The following is a 21,324-nucleotide window of genomic DNA, read 5'->3' as shown; positions in this document are numbered from 1 at the left end:
AGATTGCATGTTTTTCCATTCTTAACAATTTCATGTGGTTCTTTAAAATTATTCGAAAGAAACAGAAAGTTTCGTTGTGGTAAAGAAGGAGCTGAGACGAAAAGCAAAGCTTTCAATTTACCAGTCAATCTACGTTTCTACTCTCACCTGATCATGAGTTTTGGGTCATGACCGAAAGGACAAGATCTCAGAATTAGTTTCCTTTAAAGCGTGGCAGTGTGCACTCTGATAGACTTGGTGAGGATCTCTGACACTCGGGAGGAGCTCGGAGTAGAGCCGCTGCTCCTCCACATTGAGAGAAGTCAGCTGAGGTGGCTCTGGCATCTTTTTTGGATGCCTCCTGGACGCCTATGGAGGTGTTCCAAGCATGTCCCACTGGGAGGAGGCTTCCCGGAAGGCCTAGGACACGCTGGAGGGACTGTGTCTCTCAGCTGGCCTGAGAACGCCTCGGGATCCCCCCTAAGGAGCTGGAGGAAGTGTCTGGGGAGAGGGAAGTCTAGGATTCTCTCCTAAGACTGCTGCCCCCGCGACCCGGCCCTGGAAATGCAGCAGAAAATAAATGAATGAGTGAATGAAAGAATGATGAGGAACTGAAAGAATAAATTTCTCAGCTGCCATATATGAAAGGCTTGAGTCAACAGACCCTGTTTAACCGCTTTCATTTAAAAAACCTTTTGCAATGTTTGTCTGGGCTGAACGCAGCCCTGCTTTTACATCAATGACTGTTTAGCTCCACCCATTATTTACAGTAATATGCAAAAGTGTTTGTCAGTCATACCAGAGCTCATTTACAGTACTTTGAGTCTAAATGGTATCCACTATCAATTACTTAAGAACTTATCTACTTAAATACTTATCTAAACTGTCTGTGTTTCCATTTCCAATTTCACCTTTCTGCTCTTTAATGACAGAATGCTGAAAATGTGCTATGTGCTCTGGCACACAGCTCAAGTCGCTGATAGCAAGTGTCAGGAAAAGTTATAAATAATTTATACCTTTAAAAAATTGACCAGGGTATAGAGGAATGGCCAAAAGTCAAAATTTCCTAATAAATGCTGTACTAAACTGATCATCATTTTCCTCGTAGACACAAGCAAGGATGGGTCATGTAGCAGCCCATTAAAAAATGGTGTGGAATTATTATCCACCCCAACTAACCATACTGTCAGTAATCTGATTTAAAAAAATAATAATAATAAATAAATGTAGCACATTACAGACTGCATTTACACAAATACTAGCCATGGCAGCCATTTAAGTTGTGTGTGTGTGTGTGTGTGTGTGTGTGTGTGTGTGTGTGTGTGTGTGTGTGTGTGTGTGTGTGTGTGTGTGTGTGTGTGTGTGTGTACAGGTTTATGTTGTTTACAGGGATACAAAGTATGAAGTATACGAAGTATGATGACGTGGGTATGAGTTACTGTAGTTGTACTTTATTAAGGTGGTTTACATGGACAACGTGTCTGCCTGTATTTTAAAACGCTTAAAGTCATACGTAACAGTCTTTTGAAATGAAAAATTTGGTTTCCTGTGAAGGTTGGGTGTAAGGGTAAGGACATAATAAGTATTTTTTTTACAGCATAAAATACATTATGCTTATGGAGTCTGTGTGTGTGTGTCTGCATGCATAACACTGGGATATAACAAACAGGTTTGTGTAAAGCTGTCACCGACTCGGTCCAGGTCATTCCCCTCGCTGGCCAGCAGAGGCCACCATCTCCGGACTTTTAGCATTACATCATCCATCTACACTGATTGCGCATACACCTGATCTGAATCTTGTTAACGACCCTCGTACCTCATATAAGCCGCACTCAAACACTCAGTGCGGCCTAGTGCGAAGTCTTGTTCAGCCCCGGCCAGCATTACTGAGCGTTATTCCCAGCCTGATCTCTTGTGTACGACTCCAGCCTGTCTCTTACTTTGCTTCGCCTTCTGCCTGCCCACGACCCACGCCTGATACACTGACTCTGATTCTTGCTCATTACCCTCCACTCATGCCTGGTAACTCTCTCTGTCTGTTCATCACCATTCTTGATACCCTTACTACTACTGTGGATGTGTGTGCACTCCGGTGCATATAGTGTGTTTGAGTGAAGTTGTGATTAATAAATACTGCATAATGGATCCCTCCGTGTCAGTCTCGTTACAAAAGCCTTGTGTTAATTTGTGGCTTATTACATTTATTAGTCAAATATTTTCAAAGCTCATATTGTGGGGCTGTTGAATGCTTGATTTTGATTGACTGATAAACATTCTAAAGTGTGCAGCTATTTTCAGATAAAAGAGATTTTACCAATCAAATTAGAGACTAACTAATTATGATGAAACTCTCTAATTGATTGTTTGGTTGCAGTCTCACAACAAGGTTGCTGACTAAGCCAGTATGCCTTTCTATGAGTTTGTATGCTCTCCCCATGTTTGTACTGGTTTCAATTGAGTGCTCAGATTTCCTCCCACATGAAAACGGCTAAAGAGTGTTTATCGATACTTAATGTATTTTTTCTACACTCAACTACAACATTAAGCAACAATTTCATTATACAATAAGCCAAAACGACACATTTCTCGCCAAAATCACATTTTATTGAATAAATACAAACTACATTTCAAAATGCTAGATACTTTTTCTACATTTACTAACTTTATCATAACACAGTGAATCCCATTCAAAATTGTGTCAAATATGTGCACTAAGTTTAGTTTGCCATAGAAGACAGACTGACAAAATCAAACGATTACTTATCAAACGATAAAACAGTGTAAAGCTGATGATTTACCCTTCATTTAGAGTTTGGAGCAAGTTTATGTTAAATGAAAATGTAAGCATTTTAGAAATGTGTTGACTGAATATTGTGTGAAATAACATGACTTTAGTCTGATGTGCTAATTGTGTTTAGAGTGTGTGGGCGTTTTCCATCACCGGGAGGTTGCATTTCTCTTTAATACAATTAAAACATTTGTTGTTTGCCAATTTTGAGAAGAATCCCAGCCACAGAAATGATATTTATAGCAAAGAGAGGATGTATTTTGATTGACTGCTTAGAGTCATGTTGAGAGTCACAGCGGTGAAGCTTCTGTCCTGGAGAGCAGGTGTAAAACATCTCCAGCTCAGCTGGACTACGGTGCACCATTACCCTCCCCTAAAACGTTGATATTTTAAAAGTGCAGACAGAAAGAAAGAATGAAAGTCTGGAATCTGAGAATGCCGTAATGATCACATTGGAGATTTGGAGCAGCTGCTGTGAGGGATCTTTTATAGTTCAAAGTGACCTTTCTCCTCTGCCCCTTTAGTGAACTCTCAGTGCTGTTATTAATGTAATAAAAGCATCCCCCTCTCTCACACACAGATGTTCCACTGTCAGAATGCTTTTCAGAATGCTCTTAGCTCTATTATTTGTTTACAGTATAGAGTGGATAAGAAGCAATGTAGGAGTATCTGGAAAGGACCATGAGCCAGGACTCAAAAAAATTAGCTGTGTTGCCTATGAGGTTTTTGGCTCTGGCAGAAGGCTTTTGCAGAGTTATCAAAATAAGCCAGTGTTGCTGAGCTCAGGTATCTGGCACTCAGTGCAGAGCCTGGACCTGGGAATGAAATTGGAGTATTGAAGCTCCAGCACTTTATCATTTCATTATAACCTTAGGTGACCTGTGAGAAGGAGGCTTTCTGTGTGCCATGATCTTCAGTCACCAAGTGGAGCAATCACAACAATCTGGGCACCTCTATAACAGCCTTGAGCTGGAGCACATTCTGACAGACTCCTGCTACTGCTGATAATGACAGTGACAAAACATGATGATAATGAGCTAACATTGACATAATAGAGTCCAGCCGTATCTCTATCTCTCAATATTGGAGATATTGGTGGTTCGAACCTCGGCTCAGTTGGCGTTTCTGTGTGGAGTTTGCATGTTCTCCCTGCCTTCGTGTGGATTCCTCCGGGTGCTCCGGTTTCCCCCACAGTCCAAAGACATGCGGTACAGGTGAATTGGGTAGGCTAAATTGTCCGTAGTGTATGAGTGTGTGTGTGAATGTGTGTGTGGATGCTTCCCAGAGATAGGTTGCGGCTGGAAGAGCATCTGCTGCGTAAAAACTTGCTGGATAAGTTGGCGGTTCATTCCGCTGTGGCGACCCCGGATTAATAAAGGGACTAAGCCGACAAGAAAATGAATGAATGAATAATATGAAAAACAATAATAATATAAAATAATAGTATTATAATAATTACAACAACAACAATAAAACAACAATAATAATAATTTGATCATTTATATCAAATTCAATTATTATTGATGATTTACATCAATAAATTCTCCATTTACACCACAAAAGCACCACATGCTACTTGTTCAAATTATTGGGTCAAAATGAGATTAAACAACAGTTTATTTCCTTATATTCAATCCAATTAAATAATATGATTGGGTTTGGACAACATACTTTTTTTTTTTTTTTTTTTGCATACAAACTTGGAGGTGGATGTGGAATTTCCAGCATGAAATTTTTGACAATATGTAATATGAAGATTTTAAAGAAAGGAGAGAAAAAAATAAAAATTGTTAGAGCTTAATATTCACTTACTTTGAAACTGTAGAGATGTTTCAAATAAGTTTATGAGTTCTGAGCTCATCACAGCAGAAGAGTAGCACACTTTAACAACAGCACTGTTTAAGACCATAAAAAATAACATGAATTGTTCTAATGCAATTCCCTTTCAGATGATGACGTTATGTTGTGAACAACAGTTTGGGGGTTCTGCTTAGGAAACCAATCACTGCGAGTTTTAATAAAAAATTAAATGCAATCTGGAATGGAATTACACAGAATAAGCAGAATGAGGAGTGCTGGATCCACATCTACAGTGCATTCAGTGGCAGTTCTGTAAGGATTAATATGCTGTCCCTGAGCACCTCATTGAGTAGGACAAGAGTTCCATCCAAAAGAGCAAACCCAGCTGACTTTACCCAGGAGTCCTCGAAAGTGCAGAAGCAATTGGACACTGTGACTCTCTGGTTCCCGTAGAGAGATTGGAGGTGTGAAAGGAAGGGAACTGTCCTCTGAGACCGACTTTCCAGCCACTAGAAAATATGGACTCCACGGCCCCTGGAGGAATCAGAACATTGCACACCCAAAGCATAACACCGAGAAACTGCTGTTTTATTGAAATAGTGGGTACTGCTGGTCGTAAAGCCAGCAGCGAGGGCAGTGAGGATGGAGGCGCTCATAGCTCTAGCAGTAAAAGGTGCCGTCCAAGTCTGAGTATACTCCTCATGTATTTATGGGAGAAAGGGTACGGAGGCAGAGACGTGTCTGGCATGTTTTTGCATGTCTGACACCCACATAATATCCGTCCAGCTGACCAGGTTTACAGGGAGGAGGTGTGGACAGCCCTGGCAGCCTGGGCAAGCACCGAGATCATCTCCCTTGAGGTCTTGCTGTGTAGGCTTACATCTGTCTCTGCTGATGAGCTGCTTAAATGCCCATATTTATTTGAATCATTATTTCTATGACGCTTTTTACAATGTTGATTGTGCAAAAGCTACCTAATATTGATGAACAATGGAGAGTAAATACTCATAACAATATGCATGAGAATAATTGGCCATGTTTGCAAGTTCCAGCTGATACACTGTAAAAAAAAAATTAAAAAAAACGATATGACAATAAGTCATAACAACAAATGTTTTTATGTTACTTTAAATATTTTAATAATTAAGGTGGGTGATACAGTGGCTCAGTGGTTAGCACTCTCACCTCACAGTAAGAAGGCCACTGATTCGAGTCCTGGTTGGGCCTGTTGCCATTTCTGTGTAGAGTTTGCATGTTCTCCCTGTGTTGGCGTGAGTTTCCTCCAGGTCCTCCGGTTTCCCCCACAGGTCCAAAGACATGTGCTATAGGTGAACTGAATAAACTAAACTGGCCTTAGTGTATGTGTGTGAATGAGGGTCTATTGATGTTTTCCAGTACTGGGTTGCAGTTGTGTAAAATATATGTTTGATAAGTTGCGGTTCATTCCGCTGTGGCGCCCCTTGATGAATAAAGGGACTAACTCAAATAAAAATAAATGAATGATCAGGTTTGAACTGCATTTTTTTAAATACAAAAAAAGTTGAATAATATGTTTAGTAAGTTTGATTGATGAATATTAAGATGACCAGAAAAGTTAATTAATTAATTCGTCCATTCATTCATTCATTTTCCTTTGTCCTTGATTAATCAGGGGTCGCCATGAATGAACCACCAACTATTCTGGCATATGTTTCATCCAGTGGATGCCCTTCCTGCCACAACCCAGCACTGGGAAAAAAAGATCATTGGATTCAACTACAAAATATAATGCAGCACCATTTTTTACAGTATAATTTTCACTGGTCTGTCTTCATACAAGCCCAGAGCGTTTGGTTTCATATATACTGTAAGCAGAATCCACAATTTCTCTGTAACAGTGAAGTAGTTAGTGACTAACAGAAAGCAAAATTATAGCATAGAAAAGAGTGTAGGTAAAACAAAGCATTCTGCTCACTAAAGTGGAACTGTTATACAAAAATAGTACAAACATCGTAAAACATTAGTACAATGTGAAGTTGAGCTGTTTTCTATTTTACCAAAAAACATAGATATAGATTTTTTTTTTTTTTTTTTACTTCTATTTCCTTCAAAACCCCTCTCAAACATTTGAAGAGTATAGTGTGTGAGAGGGTTGAGAGAGGGAAAGTAATGGGAATGGGATCAGGAGTCAGCAGCCTTACATGAACTGAGCATATGCACAGTTCACTGCTCCACAGCTCTGAGACATGCTGTTTATCAATATTATGGAGACAGAGGGTTCAGTCAAAGGTGGAATCGAACCTAAATGAGTGCAGTGATGGCAAAACACTGCACTAGCAGCTGTCTTTTCTGTTTGTAAAAAACAACATGGTGAATCCCATCACTTACATTTAGATATATGGATAATTATTTTATGCATTGCAATGCACTTTTTTAAAAATACTACATTTTCCCTTAGAATTTACTAAATTACTTTATGACTCTTTATACATTTAAACTGATACTAAATGGCTCAGTTTTTGCTTTAAAATAAATAAACACCCTGTAGTGAAGATCAACAACTGTTTAATGTTGTTAAGATGTCTGTCTGAACATTTTAACATATGCCCAAAGACAAACCATGTGAATATTCATCAGTCAACACCACTGCAAAGCATTTTCTCCTTGAAAAAAAAAAAAAAAAAAAAAAAACCTGGTCTGAAACGCCCCTTTTTCCTTTTGTCACAAACATGTCATCAATCTTGTTAACTTGCTGGGTGGAGCTATTTACAGTATTTAATAATATAGCAGGTGAATTATGTAGATAATGTTCATTATGTTAATTATTTTGAGTTAAAGGCGAGTCAGTGGCGCAGTAGGTAGTGCTGTCGCCTCACAGCAAGAAGGTCGCTGGTTCGAACCTCGGCTCAGTTGGTGTTTCTGTGTGGAGTTTGCATGTTCTCCCTGCCCTCGCGTGGGTTTCCTCCGGGTGCTTCGGTTTCCCCCACAGTCCAAAGACATGCGGTACAGGTGAATTGGGTAGGCTAAATTGTCTGTAGTGTATGAGTGTGTATGTGAATGTGTGTGTGGATGTTTCCCAGAGATGGGTTGTGGCTGGAAGGGCATCTGCTGTGTAAAAACTTGCTGGATAAGTTGGTGGTTCATTCCGCTGTGGCGACCCCGGATTAATAAAGGGACTAAGCTGACAAGAAAATGAATGAATGTTGAGTTAAACACATTTCTCCAATGGCTATGCTTTAAGTTTGTAGGCTACATGAACTATATTACATTCAAACAAAAATGTCCCTTGTAATATAAGCTGTCCATCCAGTGTTCAAAGCCAATCACAATGCCAAAAGCCCTGGTATAATGAAAAAGTTAAATCAAATTAAGTTCAAATTTTTTAATGAATTTGTTTTTTTTTTATCTTAATTTATTACCAAAATCTGAAAACATCTTATTTGTTTAGGTGTAACAAGTTGAAGTCATTTGTTACAGTTCAGTGTGCTTTTTCAGTATAGGTCATATAACTACGACAATGAGCACAGTGTGTTTGTGACATGGACTCCTGACAACTGAATACAAGGTTTTTGAATGAATAATTTATTGGTTGAATGTCAGTTTGTTACTGTAGGGACATTCAAATTACATTTTCATGCCTCTAAACATAACACTGAACAGAATAAAAAAAAAATGGTGGTTTCTTTACATGTCAGTCAGAGGTGGCCCTTAGTCAATCATTTTAAGGTCTGTCTATGTTCAAGTCTGTTTTCCATACAGAAGCTCAACTAGAGCTTGAGACCTCAGTTCAAACAAACAATCAATTATAGACTTCAATCAACAGCTGACAAACCACATTAGCATGTTAATTATTTTCAGAATTCATTAACAGAACCTCTTTAAAAAACTAAGTAAAATGTCAGACCTATGAGCAGTTTCTGCAACATCATCCTCGGCTCAACATTGGCTCCTTTCTGCTGGATTTTCATAATGACACACTTGACTAAAGCAGATCAAGAAACTTTAGCAATCCAGTCAGTTAATCTGTTGCAGATAATTAAAAAATTCATATGCAAAGCTTGATATCTATAAACTTTGCTGATGCACGCTAACATGCACTTAGAGACAGCTGAAGCTTTAACGTTTTGTTGGGCTTGAAGGAATGGTTCACCCCAAAAACATTTGTTCAAACATTATTGTCAATGTTCTCAGGATCTTTGCGGAGGCTGTGGATTAAACCTATGATGAAACCTTTTCTTTGCTGTTTGGACAGAAATCTGTAAGCATAGTGTGTCGACTGTCATATTTGAGTGATGTAAATGCAACAAGTCTGATGTTAAAATAGGATCGAATCCCAGTGATTTTGAGGCCCACGAGCAACGTGAGGTAGGAATGCTGTTTTCCCTGCCCACTGAATTGATTGACTGGCACCATGATTTTATAATAACATACAATGTCCACAGCACTTTTTTTTTTTTTGCAAAGAAACTGGGCTTAAAATATCTGTTCCAAATGTCTGTGCTTTTTTATAAGTTTTAAATGTTTTTAAAACAGAGCATGTTTGTAATAAAGACAATAAAATCACTATGTAATTCCACGACCGCATGGTGTCAGTGAACGAACATATATATATATATATATATATATATATATATATATATATATATATATATATATATATATATATATATATATATATATATGTGCGTGTGTGCGACCTATCATTTCAGAAAGGCTTGAAAAAACTCTTCCACAAATACATGAAATAAACTTATTTGGTATTTTTGACAGATGAGCTGTATTTGAGCCTCATCCGTGGTTGTCTCTATCAATGAGTGCTGTCTAGCAGGAAAAAGCAGATATGCACATGGGACTGATGGGTGGGGAGAAGCAGCTCATTTGCATTTAAAGCCGCAGGCTACAAAAACAGCTATAATGTTCTCAAAATGGACATATTCTCGAGGCTCTAATAAATTATTGGATGGAAATTTCAAACTTACGCCGAAGGCTTGTAAAAGGTGTAAAATAGGTGCCCTTTGAATGAATTGATGTAGGAAATATTGTATATTTTTTGCACAGACCAGTCTTTTTGCTTTAAGAGACCTCAATGTATCACATTTTGTTTCGCAAGTGTGTTTTTATTTACACACTACGTCCTAGTAGCCAATGACTTGAATTTTATGAATCCCCACGAACCAGTTTTAGCTAAAATCTTGTTTATGTTTTATGATATCTTGTAATGTTTTACTGTATAAAAAGTCACCCATATATGACCTGCTTTAAAAGAATGAGTTGATAACTATTTAATTTGATTGTTCCCTTAAACAATCTGTTGACTATAACTAACTTAGCAGCTAAGTCAACTAGGAGCCATTTGAGTATTGGTGGACTCTAACTTAAAGTAACCTAGCAAGCACACGTGAACTCATTCAATTAACCCTGAAGCTCCCCCAATAACAATAAGTGAAACCAGAAAGAATCATAGCAGAACAAACAAGCAACACTGTTTGACACACACATACAAAGGTCACAAAAAACATTGAGGGTTTTCCAACACTCACACACCCTTATTCAATCATCACACACACCTCAGTGTCACCTCACGGTTCAGGTGCCGCAACGCATTAGAAGTGAAAATTAAAGTCTTTTTTTAGACATACAAGATGGAAGGTCTAATTAGAAGTACTGTCACAGAGAGGCAAAGTCAAAAGAGAGAATTGAATTGTGTGTGTGTGTGAAGTAAAGACAGGTCGCTGATTTGTTTCTGTATATATAAGAGTCTGCATATGGAGGATCGTCTCTGTCAGACAAATAGGAAGATGTGTGTGAAATGCGAGCTTAAATGACAGATCATATTTATACAGGCAGAAGCAGCACTCCCAATTCAACTTCAAAATATATTTTCATTTTCTGTGCACAGAAAAAAACAAAAAAAACAAACAGAGCACACACAGTCTTCGCAGCACTTATAAAGTCCATATTTATTGCATTCAGGAATGTACCAACTTTCACCAACGCATAAATTGATTTAATGAAGCCCAAACATCATTCAGAACAAAACAGAAAAACACCAAAGAAAAGATGTGAACGTGTGGACTGCCGATAAACTAAATAATTCTCCCGTTAGACACAACAGAGGCCCTGTTCAAATTAAACACAAATACATACGCACTCATACACTATGCTTGAATAAGCACATAAAGGAACACCCCACACACACAGAACATATTACATCTCAGAGTTAGGTGTGTGTGAGTACATCTGGAACTGCTCAGAGAGACGCTATTGTTCCTCACATAACGAAACATTCATTTAATGAAGACATGTGGGCTGTTTTTAAATTAGTAGCGCTGTAGAATGAATGTCCTCCACTCCTTTTCTCTCCTCTTATCCAGCTGAATGAGGAATGGGGAGAAGTGATTTCTATGCAATAATCCCCTTACTGTCCTTGCTTTGTCCCTTTTACGAGTGTCCATCAAAGTGCTCCACCTCTATTTTTTAATTGGCCAATCGCTGGCCAGCTCTGGGACATTCTTAGCGAAGGGGGAAGAGTTTGTTTTGGAATTGGCATAAGGTATATTTATGCTAATGAGATGGTGAGAATGTCAAGATCATCCAGCCAATCACAAAGTAGAAGAGGAACACTGGATACACAACCAGGGCTTTCCTGTTGGTTGGTTGGCTGTCTGCAAGAAATGCTGTGGAGGCTGTGAATGAAACACACAAAGATGGAGATGAGTAAGAAGACAAAGTCATTTGCATATTTATACTCACAATTTGTTCTTGATCAAAGAGCCCCTATTATGGGTTTTTGAAAATTACCTTTCATGCAAGTGAATGAAAACATCCAGCTGAGGTTAAAATCTGAAAGTGCATTGTGTTTAAAACCATTGATTCTTTAACGAATCGTGTTGGGTTTGGATCGTTTGCATGAACGCGTCCACATTGACACGGTACATCACCAAATATGTAGTGCCAGATCCGGTAAAATGTGAACGCCTTTCCCAGCAGACACTAGCGCGGGATTGATCATGACGTGAAGATGGCGATTACTGACATATGGACATTTGGCTGCAGAGAATAAACGGTTCAAGTTCATTTTCAGAACAACACCACAGTATAACTAACCGTGTGCTGTGTTTGTTCCTTTCATGTTTCTGATGATTGATACAATAACCTACGCTGTAATTTGGGATTCGCCAGCCATTTGCTATTGGAGGAAGAAGCAGCAGAGACTATTATGTATGGGACTTTGTCAGTTTTACCAGTTTCTTCTTCCTCTGAATCATAATGTGTAAGTGTAATAAAAATTGTTGCCTCGTTTTGTGTAATTTGCAAAATATTTGTTTATTAGTGTGTTAAAAATTGTAATCTGCCCGTGCGACTTGTTATCTCTTATCTATTATAGATCAGTGCTTGTACTGTATCTCTCAGGTGAAACCTTTATGGGGCTATTCATATATTGCATCCAAAACCATGTTGAAAACATGACGCGTGCTTCTTCCTTTACTGATTTAATTGCATTACTGATTGTCTGCTATTAGTCTTTGCAATGGCCACCATTAGCCGTTCATACATGTGTGGCATGATCAATTTTTAAAATAGTTCAACTTTTGCCACTGTGTGGATTTTAATACTGAACGCGTGTCATTGTTATTACTTGGAATTAGGTTTAAGAGTAGAGGAATATGCTGGTGTTTAACTGCATTGCTTTAATGCACTCCTGCATTGGGCTCACACATACTCTGTGTGCTACTTCATAGCTGTGTTGGGCGTTTCTCTCTATCCCAGTGCAGATTAGCTTTGGGGTAAGGAGGGGTTTGAGAACAAATGAATCGCTCGATTCACATGGGAGTCGTTGGGATAATTAGGTAAAACTAAATGCATATTATAAAACAATAAATGTGTTTTTTGATCTTGCACGCATATCAGCCTGTTGCTGGAGACCCTTAAAACCAAAATATGACCTTTTGTAATGCAAAATAGGGGCTCTTTAACATATTTAAAAAGGTTAGACATAGTTCTTAAATTAACAATATTATTCATTAATTGCAACAATTTAATTAACAATTCAAACCATTTACAACTGGCTTATCACCTGCCTATTATTAAGAAATTAACTGTTTACCAGAACTTATATAATATTGTTATTTTACATACTTAATCCTACCCAGTACCTAAACCCAACCACTACCTTACTAATTATAAATAAGTAGCTAATTAGTAGTGTATTCAGTTAAACGTCTGTTGTGATCATTCTCACAATGTGGTTAGGATTTGAATGGTTTAGAGTTGCCTGTAATTATGCATAATTCATTGTAAATACTAGAGTAAATACAAAGAACATGTGCAACAAGTAGACCTTAAAAATAAAATGTTACCTACGAAATGTATTTATTTTGTCCTTTGTAATTTATTGATTGTCAATATACTTTTAACTCTACTTTGTACTGCAGATGTTTTATGCTGCACTGCAGGTATTTGATTTTTATATCCATATTTATATATACACCACTGTTTAATTTAGACTTAAGCATTAGTTTTCAGTTACAAAACAACAGAAAACAAGTACAAAAGCAACTACAAAATAAAGCATTAAAAAGATACTAAATAAAAATCATAAAAAAGAAATATATTAAATGAGTCTACATCGCCACCCGGTGGTGGCTGCGTGTATTGCAAGAGGAGCTTGTTGGTTTATCATGCTCATCAAAAATCCTTGCTGCTATTAGAGCTATAAATATGAATTTAGATTATTTAATAGGACCGTTTCAGCAGCTTTAGTCTTCTCTGATTGCTCTAAACAGCTTTGGACTGTTACTTACCAAACGTTGACCAGCTGAAGGATGCAGTGACAACTATAAGACGGACAGCAAAACTGACAACGCCTGAGCCACCCAGAAGAACAATGCGGCAAACTATCATAGCCACAGTCAGAGGAAGAATACAGTAGCCCAGCACACACAGACTCTGGAAAAACGATCTGTACAGAAAAAAAGAGGAGAGAAGGAACAAGAGCTTAATTATTTGCACACTATGAATATCTGAGATAAGGAGCTGATGAAGTCTGAAGCAAATGAACAAATCAACTGCTACTGTGGAAAACCATCAAATTTATGTTTTCAAAATGGGTTTTGGAAAATTAATGTGGAACTTCAGTACGTAAGGCTGCCGTCAGAGCTATTCAAAGCTTTTCTATTGCCTTAAACAGAATTCACTCAGATACATTCTTTAATACAGATGATGCCAATGCATTCTTATACGAATCTGCTACATTAGCAATAATGACATTACCTGCTTGATGGATAGTACACTGTAAAAAATGCAGGATTCCACACAATCCATTCATGTTGTCCCAACACAAATCGATTAAGTTACAGTGACTTAACAGATTCAAATGGATTGAACACAAAACAAAATTTATTTTAAATGAGTACTTTAAACCAGCAAGAGTGTAATGTCTACAACAGACACAAGCTCTGTTACTGCACGACCACAATAGCTTGAAGCTGACTAGCTTCGGTAGCAACCTCTGATTAATAAAAGGACTAAGCCGAAAAGAAAATGAATGAATGACTAACTTCCTAAGGGTCAAGTATAACTGGCTATATAACAGGCCAGTTAGTGAGTGCTGTGCAGATAAAGCGTAGTTCACACTACACAACTTTTAGCATCGAGGGATCACAGTTCTGTTCAGACAACTTGACTTGCTAAATGATGGTACACTGCTATCAAACACTTCATCCGCTCCCACGCTGCAGGTGAGGTTGTAAATGTGCCACGGTGTACTGATGGCAGCTAAGAGAGATTAGCGTCCTAGTCATTTTTGGAAAGTGTACATTCACACTTAAATAACTTTTTTTTGCTTGTTCAAAGTACTGATTTAAAATAAGCTTAAACAACACAATCCTTGAGATTTTTTAGAACAACTTGATTGTTTCATTAAATTTCTTTCAGCTTAGTTCCTTATTTATCAGTGGCCGCAATAGCGGAATGAACCACCAACTTATCCAACATATCTTTTACGCAGTGGATGCCCTTCCTGCAACAACCCAGTACTGGGAAACACCCATACACTGGGGCATTCACACACCCACTTATACAGTATGGCCGATGTAGATCATCAAATTCACCTATACCACATGTCTTTGGACTGTGGGGGAAACCGGAGCACCTGGAGGAAACCCACATGAACACGGAGAGAACATGCAAACTTCACACAGAAATGCCAAATGACCCAGCCTGGAGTTGAACCAGCAACCTTCTTGCTGTGAGGCAACAGTGCTAACGACCGTACCACCCTATTTTATGTTTATTCCACTTAAATTTAACCTAAAATTCACTTTCAAACCACTTAATAGTTAACTTAATTGATTTGGGTTGAGACAACATGAAGGGATTGTGTGGTTTACAGCTAATTTGGTTTAAATATAACTTGTTTGTTTTGTTTTTTTGTTTGTTGTTTGACTAAAAATGTTTTAAAGGTGTGGTAAATGGGACGGCAGTATGCTAAAAGAAAGTAGTGGATCGACAAAAATTTGACCACTTCATACATTTTTGATTGAAGATTCTTGGTTTTGAAAATGTTTTTTAATGAAATGCTATAATTATTGTTTCTCCCACTGTTAGATAAAATTTACTTCCCTGGTTGTCTTAATGATATAGACACACAAAAATATGACTATGTTTTAAAATGATAATATTTAAACGGTCAAATTTTTGAAATTGGAAGACTTTTTGTACCTTATACATATACTTTTTTCTCAAATAAAGATTTGTTGTTAAACCAAAACTTAATTACTAAACAAAAAAGTATTTTCTAAAGGTGTTTTATAACCAACAGCTTCATGAAAACATATGTAAGGATGAATAAAAAAGTAACTGACAATATGAAAACTATCCTAAATCAACACTCACATAGTTCCTCCCAAGAGTTTGGAGTTGAGGGTGATGATTACAGAACCGAACCAGATGATGACAAAGACTTCTGCAAACTGTGGCCTGCCATCCTCTTCACTGTCAGCAGACCCACCCTGCAGCATTCTGGGATAAAAACAAACAACAAATTACAATACACTGACAGGGACAACAGTTCAGCCTGAAAGTGGCATGTCAACATTACAACTTACAAAGCCAGAGTGACACAGAGCAGGAGAGGTCCCCATAAATCCCCTAAAAACAGCCAAACACAAACATGCTCAGGACAAGTACATTTAGCATTTTTAATACAAAATTGGTCACACTATTGTTTTATATTCTGATACTTTGAATCTGTGCCATAAGCGATTAAAAAACGAGGAATGATGGACTCACAGTCTCGGAGTAGGGCAGAGCTTTTCTTTGGGTACATCACATGCACAAACTTCTGTCCAACAGCTCTTAGATCCCTCAGCTGAGATCCATAAAAAGAGCAAAGAGAGAGTTAAAAAACTCGGCTCAACTTGAACAGATCTACTGTTAAAAGGAATTCTAGTGATATTTGAGTATTCTTTATATGCTGTGATAGTATTTAATATTTGCTTTAATTTTTTGTTTCCATTTGGAGTTTTCATTTCTTTTTTTCTCATCATAATTGTTATTAGTTTTGAAAAATATTTCTTTATAAAGCTTCAGTTTTTGTCATTCAACTTACCATTTCTCACTACTATATAACTTGCTATTTCTGTTCTGGGTTTTTGTTTATAAATTTCAGTTGTTCATCTAATGTTAATATTTAATCATGATAACATATTTTATATAGTTGAAAATTTGTTTAACAATAAGTGTACTCAGAAATTCCTTGTAAAATTGTCCATGCTAAATATTGGATCAGGAAAATGTGCATTATTCATCCATCTCTATGTATTCCTCACTACCTTGCTGTGAAAGGTTTCACTTACAATAGTGTCTTTGACAGGTTCATCCAGTGTGGAGAAATCATTGTCAGCGTTCTGCGAGCCCACTGGCACAGATATATCTCCCTCCACAGGAATGTCCTCTGAGATTGAGATGTCTGACAAACCAGCAAACTGTGAAAAGAATCACTTGTTAAATCATTCATGGCAAATCCAGATACTCAAAACACACATTAGACTCTGCTCGCTCGTGTCCGTTTACATCACTGATTCCCCAAATAAGATCTGTACTGGATTTACTGTGTGCCCAAGCTGTGTGATCACCTAAAAATGACAACTTACTAACCCGTCTCCAGGAAATATTATAGAAGGTTTTTACCTGAATCCATGGTGGTTCACAAAATGCAAGTTAAAAAATTGACACTCTTTTAGGTGTTTTGAAAATAGCTCATAGGCGTGTCAAAGAAACTGAACATTAATTATTTCAGTATGATGACCTTTAATGAAGAGACTTTCAAAGCAAAAAGTCCCAAGCCCATTCACAACAGTCTAGAATGCAAACCTCCTGTCACATAATGACGTATGTTCAGATACAAACACACATGAGCTGTCAGTGTTTGTTTACAACGGAAAGGCGGAAGTATTTTTTGCTGTAATTTTCTGTCACACCACAAGTGGGTGAAAAGAGTAATTGCATCCCAAAGAGTACACTGTATACATTATGCACTTGAACACTCAAGCGTGCACTGTCAGAGTTAGGGCTGCACAATATATCGTTTGAGCATTGATATCGCAATGTGTGTGTCCGCAATAGTCACATCGCTGGATAGGCAATGCTGAGTTGGAATTATAGTGGGCCTGAAACCATAGGTCAAAACACATGTGAATTGTGGACCCTGCAGAATTTAACCATATTACAGTAAAAGTTTATCATCTGCATGTTTTAATTAAGGCCTGTGACTTCGTGACCATTTTAAGAGTTTAAATCATTTTAGTAGCGCATAAAGAACTTTAATAATAATTAATTGAATTATTTATATGAGCAAGACTATGCAATGGTTTTTGATATTCAATTATTGCATTTCTGTACCTGAATACTGTTAATCTCTCCAGAAAACCATGCAGCACTGTTTATTTGAGTGCAATATTTGCTTGTATATTATATGTTGTACTTTGTTTATAAAATGTATATGATAAATTACATTAAATTTCACTTCCCTACAAAACACTTCCAAACAATCTAAAGTAATAACTTAGGAAATATAGCTATTTAAGTCATCTGGTGAAAATAAATTTATATCGCAATATATATTGCAGAAAAAAACAAAAAACAAAATTTTTCCAATATCGTGCAGCCCTAGTGTGAGTTTAGTGTCATCCCATTTAATTTTTTTTTTTTCGCTAAACTGAAAATCAAAACATTTCCCAGATAAAACTACCAAATGTATGTATGTATGTATGTATGTATGTATCTATCTATCCATCTATCTATCTATCTATCTATCTATCTATCTATCTATCTATCTATCTATCTATCTATCTATCTATCTATCTATCTATCTATCTATCTATCTATCTATCTATCTATCTATCTATCTATCTATCTATCTATCTATCTATCTACATATATATATATGAGCAATTTCGTGCAAATGTCACCCTTGCCATAAAAAAAAAATTACGTTTTTACCAAAATACGGAAACCGTTTCTGGGTTTTTGTGTAAGCAGGTATTTTACAGTACTTTAAAAATACTCAAAAATGCATCTGTCAATGTTTTCAAACTATTCTATTTGATTTACCCAAGTCACACAGATGGTAATTTCACATCTGTCACATCCATAACGGAGAGATGTCACATCCATAACAACACTTTTTCCTCAGAAATGTAAAAATATTAAATAAAATAAAACCAATCATTTTTGTTTTATAGAGAGCCAACTCTTATCATTTTGATTAGTGTTATTTATTTTGGGTTGTGCAGTTTAATTCACAGAATTTCTACAAAGTATGTTGTATACTGTAAACTCGCAGATTTTTTTGTCACATCCATAACGCATGCTTATTTTCCTCATTTAAAGTACAAAACATGTTTACAGATTGATATTTTTATGCTCCCATAACTCTGTGGCTAGTTGCTCTGGAAAATATAATTAAATTTTTCAATATAATGTTAACATACTTTCTCTGTCAATTTATGTGTTGAGTTTTTACTGCAAATGTCACATCCATAACGCTGGAATTGCTCATATATATATAAATACATACATACATACACATATACATACATAAATACAAATACATATATAGTAATAAGATAAATACATAAAGAATCATAAAGTAATAAATAATGTAATGCAATCTCAGCACGAAATAGCTTTGCCCTTTCTGCTACATGAGCAAACCTGTGACCGTTGAGTAGGCATGGGCGGGTATAAGATTCTGATGGTATGATATCCTTGGATACAAATACCACCGTTTCACGGTATTGAGATTACTGCTTTCAAACATACTCTTTTTAAATGTCTGGGTAAAAAACTAAAACTTTTTACCCCTTTGAACACAGAATATATATATATTTTTTTTTTTGAGAAACATTTAAAATATTTTGTAACAGTAAACATGTCAAGTTAAATAATTCAAAGTTAAATAACTTCTGCTGTCTTCATAAGTTTCTAAAACACATATTTCTTTTTTTTAAAGATTAAATAAAAGCATCATCTAGGGATTTATTGTGCACTTATTATTTTCAGAATAAAAAGAATATTTCAGTTGACTGCACTACTTACACTATTTATACTACAAAATGGTGTATAATAGAAGTATGTGATTTGGGACGCACCATCTATTTATGGTTTCATGCCAGGTAAAAGGGGAGAATTGATGAAGGTCAAACAAACTTTTTGACCGTGTTGGATCCTATTTATTATTTGCTTTTTGGTTGATCAAAGAAATGGAAAAAATTGGATTGGAATATGCAACAACTGTTTTACAAATTTATGAACATCACATTTTGTAATCGATTTGTTCAAGAAATTAAAGCGTCAAAACTATTGATCCAGCAAATCACCCCTACAGTATGTGTCACCAGAATGGTTCTTGCGTTTTTCCTGGATGCTGTAGACATGATCTTAATGGTAAAGACTGACTTTTTACAAATTTTCAATGTTTGACTTACTTTACATCCCTATGTGACTGTTTGTGGAGGGTTAATTGAAGGTGATCTTAGGACTACACTATGTCAAAATGAAACAGTAATTTTGATTATTAATGAAAAGCTATTATCAAGTAATAAATGACATTTTAAGAAGTGATGGCCTACTCATTTCACATCCACCAAGAAAAACCTAGACAGAAAATTGAGGTAAAGTTGTTCAGTGACAATTTGTGACATGCTCCCTATATTGTTTACCAATGTATTTTGAATATTCTGTTTGTAACCACATGCAAGTATGACTTCTAAACAACATTAGCACTATTTACATGACTGTGAACAATGTTGTACTTTTATAGTCACTGGCTGCTAAAGTGATTTCACTATTTAGACTTTACAAATAATAATTTTCTGAAATTATATTTTAAGGATAAAGTCTGAATGTGTGAATACAAAACAAACTGTACCTCAATGCAAACAAATGGCAAAGAATAGCAAATCAAAAACTTTTTAGCGAAAACTTCCGAAGCAAACTAAAACCTCAACTGTATCTAACAAGCTAACGTACAGTGCAAAACATTAACAGTGAACAGTGTAAACACCTCTCTTACGCGATGAATTCTACCGTTAAATGAGTAAACTAAATTGATTGATAACAGTTATACGGTTTCTAGATTGGGATGAATCCGTCAGATGAATCTATTTAGACTCGCAGAGTGAATTGAAGAATATGTGAAATCTTTACAGAGACAGAGAGATTGAAACAGGCGCGCGTCATCAGCTTCAGACAGCAGACGCAGATGCTCCTATCACTGTTTACATAGTTTTGTAACGCAAAAGGATGAGACAAGAACTCCCGTTTTCCACAGAAAGCAGCAAATCTGTCAATACGTACATGTGCGTGATGTTCAAACAACTCGTTTAGGCTAGTCACTGTTCTGTTGAGATGAGAAACGACCATCTGCAGTTAGCCTAACATGAATTACCCCAGCAGAGCTTTATTGACAGATTTACACATTTCCAAGTTTCCATTTAAGGCCAGTATCCATACAGGCAACAATACAATATCGGTGGAAAAGCTGACACCGTGTTTTAAAAGTGTAAAGGTTGTTTAAAGCATGTTTTGTCTCTTACCAAAGGCTTGTTTGAGTCCTCCGCTTCCGCCATCTTTACACGGATACGGATACGTCATCAAACATGTGACGTCAAAAACGCCAACGAGCCACTTAACAGATAATAATAATAATAATAATAATAATAATAATAATAATAATAATAATCAATAAAATTAACGTTTAAAAGTCGAATTAAATTTTAAAAAGATTTGATAACTGATTAGTATGAAGTGTATTAAAGTCGGTTAGTTTATTATTATTATTATTATTGTTAAGTACAAATATTTTATCAGCACATAAACAGAATATACGCTATATCAGTGGTATTTTGCCCTTTTGTAAATGCATTTATATTGTGAATCATAACAGTGCCTGTCTCTTTAAGGGTTGGAGTCAGTGTGAATTTCGAAATAATCAGTTTGCAGGTAGCATGACATCTAGCACCATTTTGATGTGTAAAATAGGCGAGGCTTAGTGGCCCGGAAGCTGTCGTCAATTAAAAAACACGACAGATCTAAATAACACTTTTTATTTTATTTTAAATGTTCCCTGTATATTTAACTATTGCATTTAGTCAGTGCCAATTTTCCAGGTGTAATGCTGTAGTTTAACTAATGACTGATGTAGAACTTCAGTGGCATCTCACGTTGTATAGGTTACTTTCCTCAGCGCTGCTTACCATAAACCAATCATCGTC

At 36.5% G+C, this 21,324-nt stretch overlaps 1 protein-coding gene across 2 annotated transcripts; it reads right to left on the bottom strand.

Annotated features, from left to right (window-relative positions):
• Nucleotides 1-10,481: 10,481 nt before the first annotated feature.
• yipf6 (Yip1 domain family, member 6) lies at nt 10,482-20,693 on the bottom strand. Of its 2 annotated transcripts, none has more exons than XM_005171830.2 (7): nt 20,647-20,693; nt 16,405-16,533; nt 15,839-15,917; nt 15,655-15,697; nt 15,443-15,568; nt 13,351-13,508; nt 10,482-11,232 (listed from the first exon to the last, which is right to left on the bottom strand). In XM_005171830.2, exons 1-7 carry the CDS (start codon nt 20,677-20,679, stop codon nt 11,111-11,113), a joined length of 690 nt encoding a protein of 229 aa, XP_005171887.1. In that variant the 5' UTR covers nt 20,680-20,693; the 3' UTR covers nt 10,482-11,110. The 2 variants fall into 2 exon arrangements, with proteins under 2 accessions (XP_005171887.1, NP_001002096.1); NM_001002096.1 differs by having other exon boundaries at nt 10,486-11,232; nt 20,408-20,655.
• Nucleotides 20,694-21,324: the final 631 nt, after the last annotated feature.

This window comes from Danio rerio, chromosome 5 (assembly GCF_049306965.1).
Source record: "Danio rerio strain Tuebingen ecotype United States chromosome 5, GRCz12tu, whole genome shotgun sequence".
Lineage (NCBI taxonomy): Eukaryota > Metazoa > Chordata > Actinopteri > Cypriniformes > Danionidae > Danio > Danio rerio.
This window is presented reverse-complemented; position numbering and strand designations above follow the sequence as displayed.